The sequence below is a fragment of the Oryx dammah genome, unplaced genomic scaffold, assembly GCF_014754425.2.
Source record: "Oryx dammah isolate SB20612 unplaced genomic scaffold, SCBI_Odam_1.1 HiC_scaffold_28, whole genome shotgun sequence".
In the NCBI taxonomy this organism is placed as follows: domain Eukaryota; kingdom Metazoa; phylum Chordata; class Mammalia; order Artiodactyla; family Bovidae; genus Oryx; species Oryx dammah.
In genome coordinates this window covers 29,039,001-29,054,357 of record NW_024070212.1, presented here as the reverse complement: position 1 = coordinate 29,054,357, position 15,357 = coordinate 29,039,001, and the positions used below count along the sequence as shown (strand labels likewise).

Genomic DNA, 15,357 nt, shown 5'->3' with positions numbered 1-15,357 from the left:
CCTAGAGCCAGACATCCTGGAGTGTGAAGTCAAGTGGGCCTTAGGAAGCATTACTACAAACAAAGCTAATGGAGGTGATGGAATTCCCACTCAGCTATTTCAAATCCTAAAAGATGATGCTATTAAAATGCTGCACTGAATACTTCAGCAAATTTGGAAAACTCAGCAGTGGCCACAGGACTGGAAAAAGTCAGTTTTCATTCCAGTCCCAAAAAGGGGCAATGCCAAAGAATGTTCCAACTACTGTAAATTGTGTTCATTTCACATGCTCACAAGGTAATAGTCAAAATCCTTCAAGCTAGGCTTCAACAGTATGTGAACTGAGAACTTACAGATGTACCAGCTGGATTTAGAAAAGGCAGAGGAACCAGAGATCAAATTGCCAACATCCATTGGATCATAGAGAAAGCAAGGAATTCCAGAAGAATGTCTACTTCTGCTTCATTGACTATGCTAAGGCCTTTGACTGTGTGGATCACAACAAACTGGAAAATTCTTAAAGGGATGGAAATACCAGACCACCTTACCTGCCTCCTGAGAAACCCCTATGCAGGTCAAGAAGCAACAGTCAGAACCAGACATGGAACAATAGAATGGTTCAAAATTGAGAAAGGAGTTTGCCAAGTCTGTCACCCTACTTATTTAACTTCTATGCAAAGTACATCATGCAAAATGCTGGGCTGGATGAATCACAAGCTGGAATCAAGACTGCCGGGAAAAACAGCAACAACCTCAGATATACAGATGATATACCACTATAATGGCAGAAAGCAAAGAGGAACTGAAGAGCCTCTTGATGAGGGTGAAAGAGGAGAGTGAAAAAGCTGACTTAAAACTCAACATTCAAGAAACTAAGATCATGACATCCGGTCCCATTACTTCATGGCGAATAGATGGGGAAAAAGTGGAAACAGTGACAAATTTTATTTTCCTGGGCTCCAGAATCACTGTGAATGCTGACTGTAGCCATGAAATTAAAAGACATTTGCTTCTTTGAAGGAAAGCTGTGACAAACCTAGACAGCATATTAAAAATCAGAGACATTACTTTGCCAACAAAGGCCCGTCTAGTCAAAGCTATGGTTTTTCCAGTGTCATGTATGGATGTGAGAGCTGGACACATCTGAGCACTGTAGTAAGCTAAGCACTGAAGAACTGATGCTTTTTAATTGTGGTGCTGAAGACTCTTTAGAGTCCCTTGGACTGCAAGGAGATCAAATCAGTCCATCCTAAAGGAAATCAACCCTGAATATTCATTGAAAGGACTGATGCTGAAGCTTCAGCTTTGGCCACCTGATGCAAAGAGCTGACTCATTGGAAAAGACCCGGATGCTGGGAAAGATTAAAGACAGGAGAAGCGGATGACAGGAGGATGAGATTGTTGGATGGCATTACTGACACAATGAATCTGAGCAAACTCTAGGAGATAGTGAAGGACAGGGAAGCCTGGCATGCAGGAGTCTGTGGGGTCGCTAATAGATATATGCCTTTGCAACTGAACAACAACACACTACAGAATTTAAAGAATCCTTCATTCAGTTAAAAAAAAAACAACAAAAGATCAGCAGGACAACAAAAACGATCTGGGGACTCAGATAAGGCCCCCTGTAAAAGCAGGGATGAACCAAGTTTCAAAAGTCAGATAGGAGTTGGTGCTGAGGAGAAAGGAGGGAGGGGCTTCTGCTGCTGCTGCTGAGTCGCTTCAGTTGTGTCTGACTCTGTGAGACCCCATAGACGGCAGCCCACCAGGCTCCCCCGTCCCTGGGATTCTCCAGGCAAGAACACTGGAGTGGGTTGCCATTTCCCTCTCCAATGCATGAAAGTGAAAAGTGAAAGTGAAGTCGCTCAGTCGGGTCTCTTAGCGACCCCATGGACTGCAGCCCACCAGGCTCCTCCGTCCATGGGATTTTCCAGGCAAGAGTGCTGGACTGGGGTGCCATTGCCTTCTCCGGCGGGGCTTCTAGGCATTAGCATTTAGGAAGGCAGGGGTCTGAAACAAGGTCTTAAAGAACTAAGTAATTCAGTTGGGCTGGGGAGCAGGGTGCGGGCTGAGGACTGATCTGATGCAGAAGCTAATTAAGAAGGGCCCTATGGGTCCTGCTAAGGACTTTGGACTTTATTCTCAAATTACGGATTTAAAGCAGAGTGAGTGATTAATGAGTTTTATCTTTATTGCTTTGAGGTTATAAAGGCAGCTGAAAATCTGGCCTTTTTAGAAAAGTCTTTTAGCAGCAGTGTTGAGGCTGGATTGAAGGTGGTGAGAACTGATAGAGAGGCTGTTAAAAATGAAGCCTATGGCAGGGAAGAGGGCACTGTAAGGAGAAACAGTAAGTAAAATCTAAATATTTGGGCAACCAAAGAGGAATGTGGGGGTGGGAATGGGGAGAGGTGTGGGCTGGGGAACAGGTAGTTTAAGCTCGCAGCTCTGTCTGCTGCAGGCCTGTTTATGCTCATTTTTTAAAGTTAACTGATTTATTTGGCTGTATCAGGTCTTAATTGTGGCACACGAGATGTTCACTGCATCATGGGGGATTTTTCCTTGTGGGACAAGGACTCCCAAGGGTTGTTTTTTTTTCTTTTGGTTTAGTTGCTCCATGCACGTGGCATGTTAGTTCCCCATCCAGGGATCAAACCTATCCCTGCATCCCCTGCATTGCAAGGTGGTCCTTGTTTATGCTCATTCTTAGCATCTGCAAAACAAGATAACACTGGGAACTTAAAAGGTTGTTACCAAAAAGTCTCTTAACGTTCCCATTGCTGAAAAGTATATATAACTAAGGCCTAACACAAAAGCAGACCCCGGTTTCATTCCTGGGTCAGGAAGATCCCCTGGAGAAGGCTCAGGATACCCACTCCAGCATTCCTGGGCTCCCTAGTGGCTCTGACGGTAAAGAATCCGCCTGCAGTGGAGGAGACCTGGGTTTGATCCATGGGTTGGGAAGATCCCTGGAAGAGGGCACGGCAACCCACTCCAGTATTCTTGCCTGGAGAATCCGACAGACAAAGGAGCCTGGCGGACTACAGTCCATGGGGTCACAAAGAGTCGGACACGACTGAACGAGTAAGCATAGCATAACACGAAAGCACCCAGGTGGTACTAGTGATAAAGAACCCACTTGCCAATGCAAGAGATGCAAGAGACATGGGTTCGATCTCTGGTGGGAAAGATCTCCTAGAGAAGGAAATGGCAACCCACTCCAGTCAGTGTTCTTGCCGGAAGAATCCCACGGACAGATGAGCCTGGGGAGACCATGAGTTGCAAAGAGTCGGATACGAATGCAGTGACTTAGCAGGCACACATTTTTGTTTTGGTTTCAAAGGAAAAAAAAATAAGATAGGGCAAGATAGACCACAATGACAAGAACTATTACAAACCTTCTCCTGATAACTATGGATGTACAGATTGTCAGCATACCAGGTGATTTTTAATCACCTCCTGGCTACTTAATGGCTGCTAGCCACTTCCTCTTGGGATCTGGCCAGGGTAAGCTCCGGAAATGCAAACTTTTAATTCTAGAATCAGTAAAGCACATTAGGAAAGGAAATCTCACAAGTAAAGAAATCACATTATGAATTCCAAAGCCAAGGAAAATGACTGTAAGTCAGATTGGGAATTCACTGGGGTCAGGACCATTGGTGCAGAGTCCAAGTGATTGGTCTGTATTCATCCTTCAAGATTACCCAGGATACAACCTTTCTCATTCTTGTGTTTCCAAACTTCCATGCAGTAACAACCTTCAGCTCCAGCAGCTGAGCTGTATGCAGGGGTTGGGGAGAGGGGTAAAACCCAGTTAAAGGGTATTTTTCACTTATACCCACTGGTGGTACAGTGGTAAAGAATCTACCACCTGCCAGTGCAGGAGATGCAAGAGACAGTGGTTCAATCCCTGGGTCAGGAAGATCCCCTGGAGGAGGAAATGGCAACCTACTCCTGCATTCTTGCCTGGGAAATCCTAGGGACAGAGGAGCTTGGCAAGCTACAGTTCATGGGGTCACAAAGAATGGGGCATGACTCAGTGACTGAGCACACACACAATACAGCCTAGGGTACTGCACCAATCAGATGATATACTGGAAAGGCCTTTGTGTACGCCAGTGACTGTTCGGGTTGACGACAACTGACACTGTTTAATTTTTAAAACTACTATGAGCTCAACTAATACTACTGTTCATTCAACTGTATGCAGTGTACATTCACAATCCTCACAATAAATATGTTTAATTTACCAAAGAGGCTTAGACAAATTAACTTGCTCAAGAGTATATACTTTTTTGTCCTCTTTAGGCCCTTCTGAGATTGGGTTAGAGATTCTCCATGTGATGTCCTGTCACAGCACTTCCTATGCAGTCTTCCCTCTGGAACAGAAGCTGTGGATGCCAGGAACCCTGATCATTATTATCCCTTCTATCTAGAAACCAGACAGGCACATAGATAGCACTCCAAAAATACTATTTAGGTGAATGAATTAATGAAGGTTTTATCTCATATCCATATTCCTGTTTTCCTTTTAACTTGCTCTTCACTGTCTGCTTTCCCTTACTACAAAGTAGCATGTAAAGACATTATTATGTTAATGGCTGGATTCTCAAAACTTTGAACAATGCTTGGGAACTAGTAGTTCAGTTAAGTCGCTCAGTCGTGTCTGACTCTGTGACCCCATGGACCGCAGCACACCAGGCCTCCCTGTCCATCACCAACTCCTGGAGTTTGCTCAAACTCATGTCCATCGAGTTGGTGATGCCATCCAACCATCTCATCCTCTGTCATCCCCTTCTCCTCCCACCTTCAATCTTTCCCAGCATCAGGGTCTTTTCCAATGAGTCAGTTCTTCGCATCAGGTGGCCAAAGTATTGGAATTTCAGCTTCAGCATCAGTCATTCCAATGAATATTCAGGACTGATTTCCTTTAGGATGGACTGGTTTGGTCTTGCAGTCCAGGGAACTATCAAGAGTCTTCTCCAACACCACAGTTCAAAAGCATCACTTCTTCAGCGCTTGGCTTTCTGTCTAGGTTTGTCATAGTTTTCCTTCCAAAGAGCAATCGTCTTTTAATTTCATGGCTCCAGTCACTACCTGCAGTGATTTTAGAGCCCAAGGAAATAAAGTCTGTCACTGTTTCCATTGTTTCCCCATCTATTTGCCATGAAGTGATGGGACCAGATGCCATGATCTTAGTTTTCTGAATGTTGAGTTTTAAGCCAGCTTTTTCACTCTCCTCTTTCACTTTCATCAAGAGGCTCTTTAGTTCTTCTTTGCTTTCTGCCATAAGGGTGGTGTCATCTGCATATCTGAGGTTATTGGTATTTCTTCCGGCAATCTTGGTTTCAGCTTGTGCTTCATCCAGCCCAGCATTTCACATGACATACCCTGCATATAAGTTAAATAAGCAGGGTAACAATATACAGCCTTGATGTACTCATTTCTCAATTTGGAACCAGTCCATTTTCCCATGTCCTGTTCTAACTGTTGCTTCTTGACCTGCATACAGATTTCTCAGGAGGCAGGTCAGGTGATCTGGTATTCTCATCTCTTTAAGAATTTTCCATTTTATTGTGATCCACACAGTCAAAGGCTTTTGTGTAGTCAATAAAAGCAGCAAAACTTTGCCAATATGTTGTACCAATTTATTCAGCCACCAACTGATGACAATTTATGATTTAAATCATGTTATCAATGTAGTAGGGAAAAATTCAAAGCTCATCAATCTTTCAGTTTACATTAAGAACATTTACATTTAAGAACTAGGTAGAGAAGACTTCAGTCATGACTGGCTGCTCATTATATTTCTGCTGTTTTTATTAATCAGGTGCTTCTTCCTTGTAGGGGCAGTGAACAAAGACCAAGGGCTTTGGAATTCAAACCTGCCTAAAGAGCACCACTCTCATGCGGTGTTAGTTTCCACTCATTACCAAACAGGGACCATTACCTTTGTAAGAGTAAAAGGAGGATAGGTCTAAAAGGAGTTTGATCATTTAGCTAACAGTCTTACCTTTAAGAGTCACTCCCAAACTATCCTCTGTGAGGCTCCACCCACCTTGGGAATTAGAAGAGCTCAATTTTTCCCCAAGTACTACATATCTTTGATATATATATATTTTAAATAGGTGCTTACATTTATTAAGCCCTTGCCTAATACAAGCTGTCACATATCAACTAAACTTCATTACAGCCCTGGGGCAACAAATGGCATTAATTATTAACACCTTTACAGAAGAAAACACCTGATGCTTAGGTTTGAGGTCACATAGCCTTTGTTTGAACCCTGGCAGTCTATACTGTTAAACATACCAGTAGGCTGTGATTTCTTTGCTAGCTATTCCAGTGTCTTCTAGCAAGTCACAGTAAAAAGCCAGCAGAAAGTAAATCAGTGCTGTATAGCCAAGAAAAGATACTCTACTGAATGACTGTCACAACGGCCCAGACTAAGTGGGGAGAGGATGACTCAATCTGAAATCCTAAAGCTAAAACACATTTCAGGAATGATGTATTTGAAACTGCCTTAGATGCTTCTAATCTGAAGCAACTTGGCTTAATTGCTCACATTTGGGCAAGCCAGGCAAGCTTGGGCCATCACTTCCTTACAAGTTTTCATAGTAGCCGAAGTCTGTCATTAACCTCTTTCTTCAAGTACCTGATCTGATTATTAAAACAAGCCATGTTGCAAAGGTAGACATACACTGTTCACCTTTTCTCATCTTTTCAACGACAAGAGGGCGGGGGGGAGGGTGGGATGGGTGACGCACACCTGATAATTAAATTTATTATACTATGAACCATTTCCTAGGGAAGATGTAAAACCTGGACACTGAGGTTTTTCATATAAACCAATTCTGAATTTATCAATCTGAAATTCAATACAATAAAACAAGAATAAGATTATTCATTAGTGTGATTAAATCAGGGATAAAAATACCTCCCTGAATTTTCTATAGTTTTAGCATCATCCTTTTCTGAATACTTTCTGTAGAAATTATTTTGAATAGGTTAAGATGATTTCAGTTCTCAAAAAATGACTATAATGTGATAATATGGTCTTGTTGCCATGATCATCTGCAACTGTCCAGTCTACCAGTTTCTTAAACAATTTTTCAGCTTTGAATCGAGACTATTTCAGAGCATACTCTTGACCAGTCCCCAGCCTCTTTGGGCACAACAATCTAGAGAGCTATATGTTTCGTGACTTAACAGAGTGTGGGACAGAGGGAAGCAAGGATAGGCAGGTACTCTATTTTCCCAAAGCAGCCACTGAAACTCTGTCAACTGAAATAAAACTTAAGAAGTCTAGTCAGGCCTCACATGGAGCAAAGGACAACAGACTGCCCAGTCAGAAAGCTCAGATGCATCCAGTGTTGGAAACAGCACTGCAACACGAGAGGATTAGCTTATTGTTAGCAAGGACTAGATGGCAGAGTAGGCCTATATTGGGCTTTAGTGTTGGCTCTGTTACCAAAACTGATCCTGAATAAATCCCTTAAGCCTGTGTCTTCAGTGGGAAAAAGTCAGAGTTGGATTGGGTGGTAAAAGGTTTTGTTTAGTCCAGCTTTGAGCCAGTTTTTAACCTTTTGCTTCTGAATACAGCAACTTGAGAACCCTTCCTCCTAATAAATGGTGATCATTCTGCACCAAAATTTCATCACTTCACTAACAAGTTTAAGTTGGTGGAAAAAAACTAGGCAGGGTCTTATGTATGGATGTCGCTTAACAACTGGGATGGGGGAAAATAATCTTATACTCCTGGTTTACTCCCCCACCCCACATTTTTTACTTACTCAGGGTGATCCTCACTTTTATAGAAAGGGAAAGAGGCATACAGAGGTTAGGTCTGTGAAAAATGGCCGAGTCCAAACTGGAGCCAAGCCTGTCAACAATCACAGCAGGCTTCTCCCCTAAAATTCCTCCTCCATCTGCCATGATACCTGAGCACAGAAAGGGAGTTTTCATTGTGTCCTTAAGGTTAACTGCTCTGCTTTCAAAATGCTTTCAGAGAAGTAGTTTTAAAAAATTCCTCTCCTGCTTGCCTGGAAAAAGAGGTTAAGGAGAAAAATCAAAATAAGCCATATACACAAATTCCAATGCACATGTGCTGAATTATTTAACATTAGCAAGGGCCAGATTGAATCTTGATAATGAAAATGAAGACACACAATATTTTTCTCAAGAAAATAAACATTTGGAAGAAGAAACATTTCTTAAAAAAAAAAAAAAAGAAAATTTTTATTTTAAAAAGCCAGCCTGTTAAATAAGGTTTTATGTCTATACTTTCACACTGTCAACTGCAATATTTTTAAATGCACTGAATATAATTCATTGAATGTCTAACATTATCTTCCTGCTGCCATTTAAAAGATACTAGGTTAAAAAACAACTTACAGTTTTCATTCTGGTTTGTCCCCCTCCCTATCTATATACTAAACCCATTTCTTTACATTTCAGATGAAGTGAAAAAGGGTCACAAAATCTTTAGGGTTGTGTGAAGAATAAGAATATGTCCAATAATTCTAAGCAAAACCTAATTTCCTTTAAGGCCTTATCAGAAAAAGAAAAGGAGTTATGTGTTGATAAGCCAAAATAGCAACTTCTCTCCCTATCTTATCCCTATTGGTTTCTGTGGGCCACATTTCTATGGTTCTCTTTAATTAGCAAACACTACACAGACTGAGTATCTCACACTCAGTGCTAAGCTAGATATGGATATAAATGAAACCACTAGGAATCAAAGGGGTAAAATTCCAGGAAAACAGCAACCAAAAAAGATTCCAAGTCTCACAGTTTAACTGATGTTTTGGAAAAGTTTAAGCTGAATTCAGCTGCTGTATGAAATAGCTTTCTACATTTAATTTAGTGAGGAGGCACTAATACATAGTTGTGCATTTTAATACTAATTTTTAATTGAAAAAAATAGTATGTAATCTCAAAAAGGGCAATTATCTATGACTACACAAAATGTATCTTTGGAAAGGGAAACAAAAATAGTAATTTAATGAAATCAACTCTCAAGCACTTGACTTCTAATAAGCAACCCAAGAAAAGATACTGGAGGGTTGATGATGAGTAAGTACAATGCATCCAGAAAAGCCAAGATGTTTTCAAAGTTTCATGCCTTAAATTTCCTAAATACATATCTAGCAGGCACATATGCCAAGCAACTACTGATGCTAGGAAAATATTTGTCAGGGTTTTATAAAACCACCAACTTTCAAATCTTCTAGTGACAATATGAAACAAAATTAATTTAAAATCTTAGATTTGCCTCAAAGCAGTTATTTTTATTTGTAACGGAACACTGAAAATGGATGAGTTAAGCAGAATAGTTTTAATAGTTAAGGCTCCCTAAAGACTAAAACTTAAGGCACGTATTATAATCTTCATGACACTGTTAAATGCAAAGATTTAAACAAAGAAACAAACACAGGAACTGACTTCCTTTTCTCATTCTTTTTCAACCACTCCCTTCCCAAGGCTAGGCATTTTTAATCCAGGATACTGGTAAGGAGTGAAACAAAAATTCCATCAATAAACCCCTGCTATGATTCCCACGGAAATGTCCAGTACTTGCATTGAGCACCACTGGTAGATCACAGGCCAACAGAATATTTTGGGTCATGAGCTGCACCATTTACCCTTCAGTCCCATAGGTTCAAACTGGACTCTCCGCCTCTCTGAGTTCTCCTTCTGTGGCTTTATGTTCTGGAGATTCTGCTGCATCGGTGACTTCTTTTGGCTTCTCAGCAACATCTACACTGGTCTCCTCGTCTTTACTTTCCTTTTTCTGCTGCTTCTCAGCTTTCTGTTCTTTTTCAAGAAGTCGGTAATTGATGCCCATGCCAATGAAAAGATAGATGCCTGCGACAATAAGGATTATGCCACATGCCCAGTATGTGTATTTATAGTCTCCATATATGTCATTGAGACGACCTGAGGAATGTAAAAAAAACAAAGTTTTGAGGGCGAACAATTATACCTTTTCCCAAATAAAATTTAAGGATCCATTCAAAGAGCTCATAAATGCCAAATTAGTGTAAAAAGAAACTGCTCAAAATTATTTGATCTTTTGTCTATGATGTCACACTGATTTGGGGTGTCCCCGCACATTCTGTTATCTTTAGCAACTTGAAAATTATTAAATCGTGGTAATTTTGAATTGCAAAGTCCTTGAGGTCACCTGGGGCTCTCTAGTGGATCAGACAGTAAAGAATCTGTGTGCAATGCAGGAAACCTGTATTTGATCCCTGGGTCAAGAAGATCCCCTGGAGAAGGGAATAGCAACCCACCCTAGTATTCTTGCCTGGAGAATCCCATGAACAGAGAAGCTTAGCAGGCTACAGTCCAAAGAGTTGGATATGGCTGAGTGACTAACACTTGAGTTCACGTAAAATCAGTTTTCTCAATATACAATGGAAAAATTTGCTCAAAAGAGGTTTGTTTAAGAGTCTTGCCCAAGGCCACAGGCCAATGCACTTTTTCTGACATCAGCATTTCCCAAAGAGCATTCCTGGGGACACTCATCCTCTGCTAAAACATTAACTAACAGCAATACTTTCCACCATTCTAACCTCACACCAGGAAGATTCTATCATCATTTCCACTGTATAACATAGAAGCTGAAGTACAGAAACTTTAAGGAAGGTCACAAAGTTTTAAGTGAAACAGGTTGGCTTTAACCCCAGCGAGTCTGACTCTGAGGCATGCACACATAACCTCTGTGCTTCAGGCTACCTCCCTCATGTTTCCATAGTCAAGTAAATATGGAAATGTCACACCACAGTCTTTTCTATTCACATTTTTGAGGTCTGATATTAAAGAAACTTAAAGAAACTTTGGAAAACTCTACACATATAAAGGATATAATAACCAATTCAAATATGATTCCATATGGTTTTCCAATGGAGGGCATCACTCACTCAGCAATACTTAGTTTCTGTATATCAATACAGCCCTGGGTCTGCTAAGTCCTGAGTTAACAGTGAGTAAAGGAGGTAACGTCCATAGTTCAACAGAGAAGAGAAATGTTAATCCAATAACCACACAGACTGTGACAAGTGCTACAGGTGTGTTTGAAGGCAGAAAAGAGGAGGTTTGGGCCAGTAAGAAGGGTCAGGAAGGCTTTTCTTTTCCTGGTAAATATTTATTAAATGGGAAAAAAAGTTTATTAAAAAAAAATGCTGGGGGTTGGTTAAAACTCTATTAAGGAGAGGGCTTCCCTGGTGGCTTTTGCTGGTGAAAAATCCACCTTCCAATGCAGGAGACATGGGTTTGATCCCTGCATCGGGAACATCCCCTGGAGGAGAAAATGGCAACCCATCCCAGTATTCTTGCCTGGGAAATCCCATGGATAGAGGAGCCTCGCAGGGTACAGTTCTATAATAAGCAGGCATTAAAAATATTTTTTCTCTTTAAGGAAATTGATTGAAATGTAATCAGTGCAAAGAGGTTCCAAAGGTCATTTATGGCACTGCACACATTTTCTTTGAAAGAATATGTGCTTTTATCTGTTCCCCCAAATAGCAAATTAGCTACCAGCAATGGTCTCTGTGTGGTAGGATAACAGGTTATTATTTTATTGCTTGCCATTTTCTGTTAAAGCCTTAAAACATGCTAACAAAAATTTACCCCAGTGTGAAACTTAGTACCAGGAAGGTTTTTATCTTAAAAAATTTATTTGACTGCACCAGGTCTTAGTTGTGGCACACAGGATCTTTAGTTGCGGCATGCAAACTCTTAGTTTAGCATGTGGGATCTAGTTCTCCAACCAGGGATTAAACCCAGGGCCCCTGCACCGGACCACCAGGGAAGTCCCAGGAAGGCTTTTCTTAAAGTGTAAACTTAACCAAGACTTACAGGATAAGAGTTAATCTAGGAGAAAGGAGATGGGAAAAGGATCTGGGCAGAGAACAGCTGGTGCAAAGGCAGGTGGTAGGAGGAAGCACCAGGTGAGAGGGGAAGCCCAGAGAGCAAACTGGGCGGTAGGAAATGAAGCTGGAGAAGGTGGGCCAGGCCATGCAGGAACCAGGAGCCACAGTAGGGAATTTGATCTTCACCCTAAGAACGCAGGAAGCAACCGGAGTGTCCTAAGAGACTGAAGAACAGCTAGAGCAAATATGGGTAAAGTTAGAAGACTACAGATAGAAGATATGGATAAGAGCAGTAGTTCTGATGGAGAAAAAATGGGCAGATTAGATAGAGGTTTAGGAAACAAAAATGGACAGGATTTAGAGTCTCCTTAGGTATAGGGAGGGCTCCCCTAGTGGCTCAGTCGGTAAAGTGTCTGCCTACAATGTGGGAGACCTGGGTTCGATCCCTGGGTTGGGAAGATCCTCTGGAGAAGGAAATGGCAACCCACTCCAATACTCTTGCCTGGAAAATCCCATGGACGGAGAAGCCTGGTGGACTACAGTCCATGGGGTCGCCAATAGTCAGACACAACTGAGCGACTTCACTTAGGTATAGGGAGGAGAGAGGGTAGAAAAGTTTTGATAGGTCAGTAATGGGTCTTCTATTATGTATCCTTCCTGACTTTATACTGTACAATCTGAAAAGCATGAGTTGCATCCAGAAGTCAAAATTATTGTTGTGTTTTTTATTAATGATAATTTTAAAATGTAAACTGGTTAGCATTCTTGAGAGAATAATACATCAGGTTTTATAGTCACTCACGAGCTGTGTGATCCTGGGCAAGCAAATAATTTCACTTTCAGAAGCCTCTATTTCTTGGTTTATAAAATGAGGACAGTAATAGTCCAACATCATAGACTTGTAATATATGACAGAATATAGAAAATGATTAGTAGCAGAGTTCCTGGTATACTGTGAGCCCTCACCTCTGTACCTATGGCATCTACTCTTATTATTATTTTAATAAATATGTGTTTGAAGTCGTTTTTATTCTTCTTTCAATTTGATGATTCACCTTAATTCAAGTATTTGAGCCATTATGATATGATAAACACTGTGTCAGCCCCGAGGATACAGAAATGAGGACTATCAAGCAGCCCACTGACTTCTGCTTTCCATCACCTTCCCAATCTTCTCTGCCTGTTTTATGATAATAGAACCATAGAAATTGGGAGACATACTGTACCTAAAACTGGTGGCCCCAGGAGGACAGGACAGCACTCCACAATGGTCACCAACCCCACAGCACTGGAGAATCTCTGGGGTCCAACAAGGTCCATCAGTGTTTCAAAGAGTACTGAGCTGAGCCACCCAAAAGCAAATCCAAAGAATCCTGCGTAGATACAGAGCTCTATATAGGTAGAGGATAAAGGTGCTGCCAGATGACACAGTCCATTTGCAATAATAGATGCAGCAAAAAAATACTGAACTCGAGGTCTTATCCACTTTGTGTTGGCTACAAGTCCCATAGAAGGTCTGGCTACCATGTCAACAAAAGCCAGAATGGAAAGGAGGAAGGCAGCCTTCTCACTAGAGTAATGCTTACTCTTGCCATAATTGCTAAGAAAGACCAGTGGTGTAAATAGTCCAAAAAACATGAGCACATTTCCAGACAGGTATAACAAAAAGCCTCTGTGCTTGAACAGGCTTAAGTCCAGGAATGTATTAAGTGTTTGGAAGATTGATTTTTTCTCTTCTTTGGGGTTTCCTCCAATGAGATCTGTATTTGCATCACTTGCCCCCTTTTTTGTCTCATATTTTCCAGCTTCCTGAAGGGATCCTTTAGACTTCCCTTTCTCTACAGTGGTTGGCTTTGGCCCTATTGGTCTCATCAGAGCTCCAGCCACACAGCAGTTCAATAGTAAGCCCCCAAGAATTAGGAAGCTTCCTCTCCAGCCATAGATCATAAAGAAAGCCTGGTTGAGGGGGGCCAGGGTAGAGAGGAACACAGGGCTGCCTGCCATGGCTAGTCCATTTGCCAGCGGTCGTCTCTTATAGAAATATTTGCCAATCATGGTCAAAGCCGGATTTAAGTTGAAGGCAAGCCCAAGACCTGGGGGGGAGAGAAAAAAGAATCATATGTTACAATAAATGTCAGAGACATATTTTGCATTACTTAACCAGACAAAGAAATTACAATAAGAGGTATATAATTCAAAAAGATACAAATAAAATGGAAAGATATTCTGTGCTCATGGACTGGAAGAATCAACATTGTCAAAATCTCCTTATTACCTAAAGCAACCTACATGTTCAGTGCAATCCCTATCAAAATCCCAAGGACAGTTTTCACAGAAACAGAACAAAAATTTCTAAAATATATATGAAACCTCAAGAGACCCACTGTTCATCACAGCATTACTCTTCCTCTGGGGGTCTTCCCCACCCAGGGGTCAAACATGCCTCTCCTTCATCTCCTGCACTGCCAGCAGATTCTTGACCGCTGAACCACTGGGGAAGCCCAATTGATAAATATATGCAACTGAATACTACTCAGCCATAACAAAGAACACAAAAAATTTGCTATTTGCAACAACATGGGTGGACTTAGAGGGCATTATGCTGTGAAATAAGTCAGACAGAATAAGGCAAATACTGCATCTTACCAGTTATACATGGAATCTAAACAATACGAACTAGCAAATATAACAAGAAAAAAACAGACTCATAGAGAACAATCTGGATGTTGTACCAGATAATTCCTGCTTTATGTTTAATACTCTCTGGTGCTCCAATAGATGTCTATTCCCTGGTAAGAGGAATAGGTAATACAATAGTAACCAGTGACCACTCTTGCAACAAACTGTGGAACACATTTTATCTACAACCATTGACTATTCTTAGGACAAGAGATAGAATGATTTCTTTCAATTCATTCATTTATTCAACAATGTATACCTACTGTATGACAGTAATATCTTTAAAAATTAGACTTTCTATTGCTCTTAAATTTACAGCTTATCAAAATGATAATCAGCTAATTTCTATGAGGGACTTTCATTCAAAAGATCTGAAAGACCAATGTAGGTGAATACCAAATAACCAGCAATATATCAATACTTGAAAATGAATCAACTCACCTCCAATGACTCCAACAGAAAAGTAAAGTTCCTGCACAGTGTTACAGAAGGAAGCAGCAATCAAGCCACTGCCTGATAAGATGCCACCAATAATCATGACTGGACGACTGCCATATTTATTCACTAGGACACTGCTGATAGGACCTAAAAGATAACAAAACGTTCAGTAGTACACAGGCACTGATCATTGCAGTAAATGACAAGTCCTCCAAAATTAGCAGATACACAAAGGCAATAATAAGAATATTGCTACCTATAATTATTTCATAGCCTTTTAGGTATGTGTGCTGGAAAATAAAGATGGTAAAATAATCATTAACTCTGTACCTTCTCTGACTTGAAACATTGGATGGAATTTTACTAAAATATAAGACTCTAGTCTATC

At 40.9% G+C, this 15,357-nt stretch overlaps 1 protein-coding gene across 1 annotated transcript in view; it reads right to left on the bottom strand.

The window, feature by feature from the left end:
• Positions 1–5,607: 5,607 nt before the first annotated feature.
• The window catches only part of SLC16A1 (solute carrier family 16 member 1), a 31,925-nt gene continuing 22,175 nt past the window's right edge, over positions 5,608–15,357 (bottom strand). The window contains exons 3-5 of the mRNA XM_040231018.1: positions 14,973–15,116; positions 13,079–13,945; positions 5,608–9,915 (exon numbers count right to left, since the gene is read on the bottom strand). Coding sequence (XP_040086952.1) covers positions 9,638–9,915; positions 13,079–13,945; positions 14,973–15,116 — 1,289 coding nt within the window. The 3' untranslated portion in view covers positions 5,608–9,637. The remainder of the gene's footprint in view (positions 9,916–13,078; positions 13,946–14,972; positions 15,117–15,357) is intronic.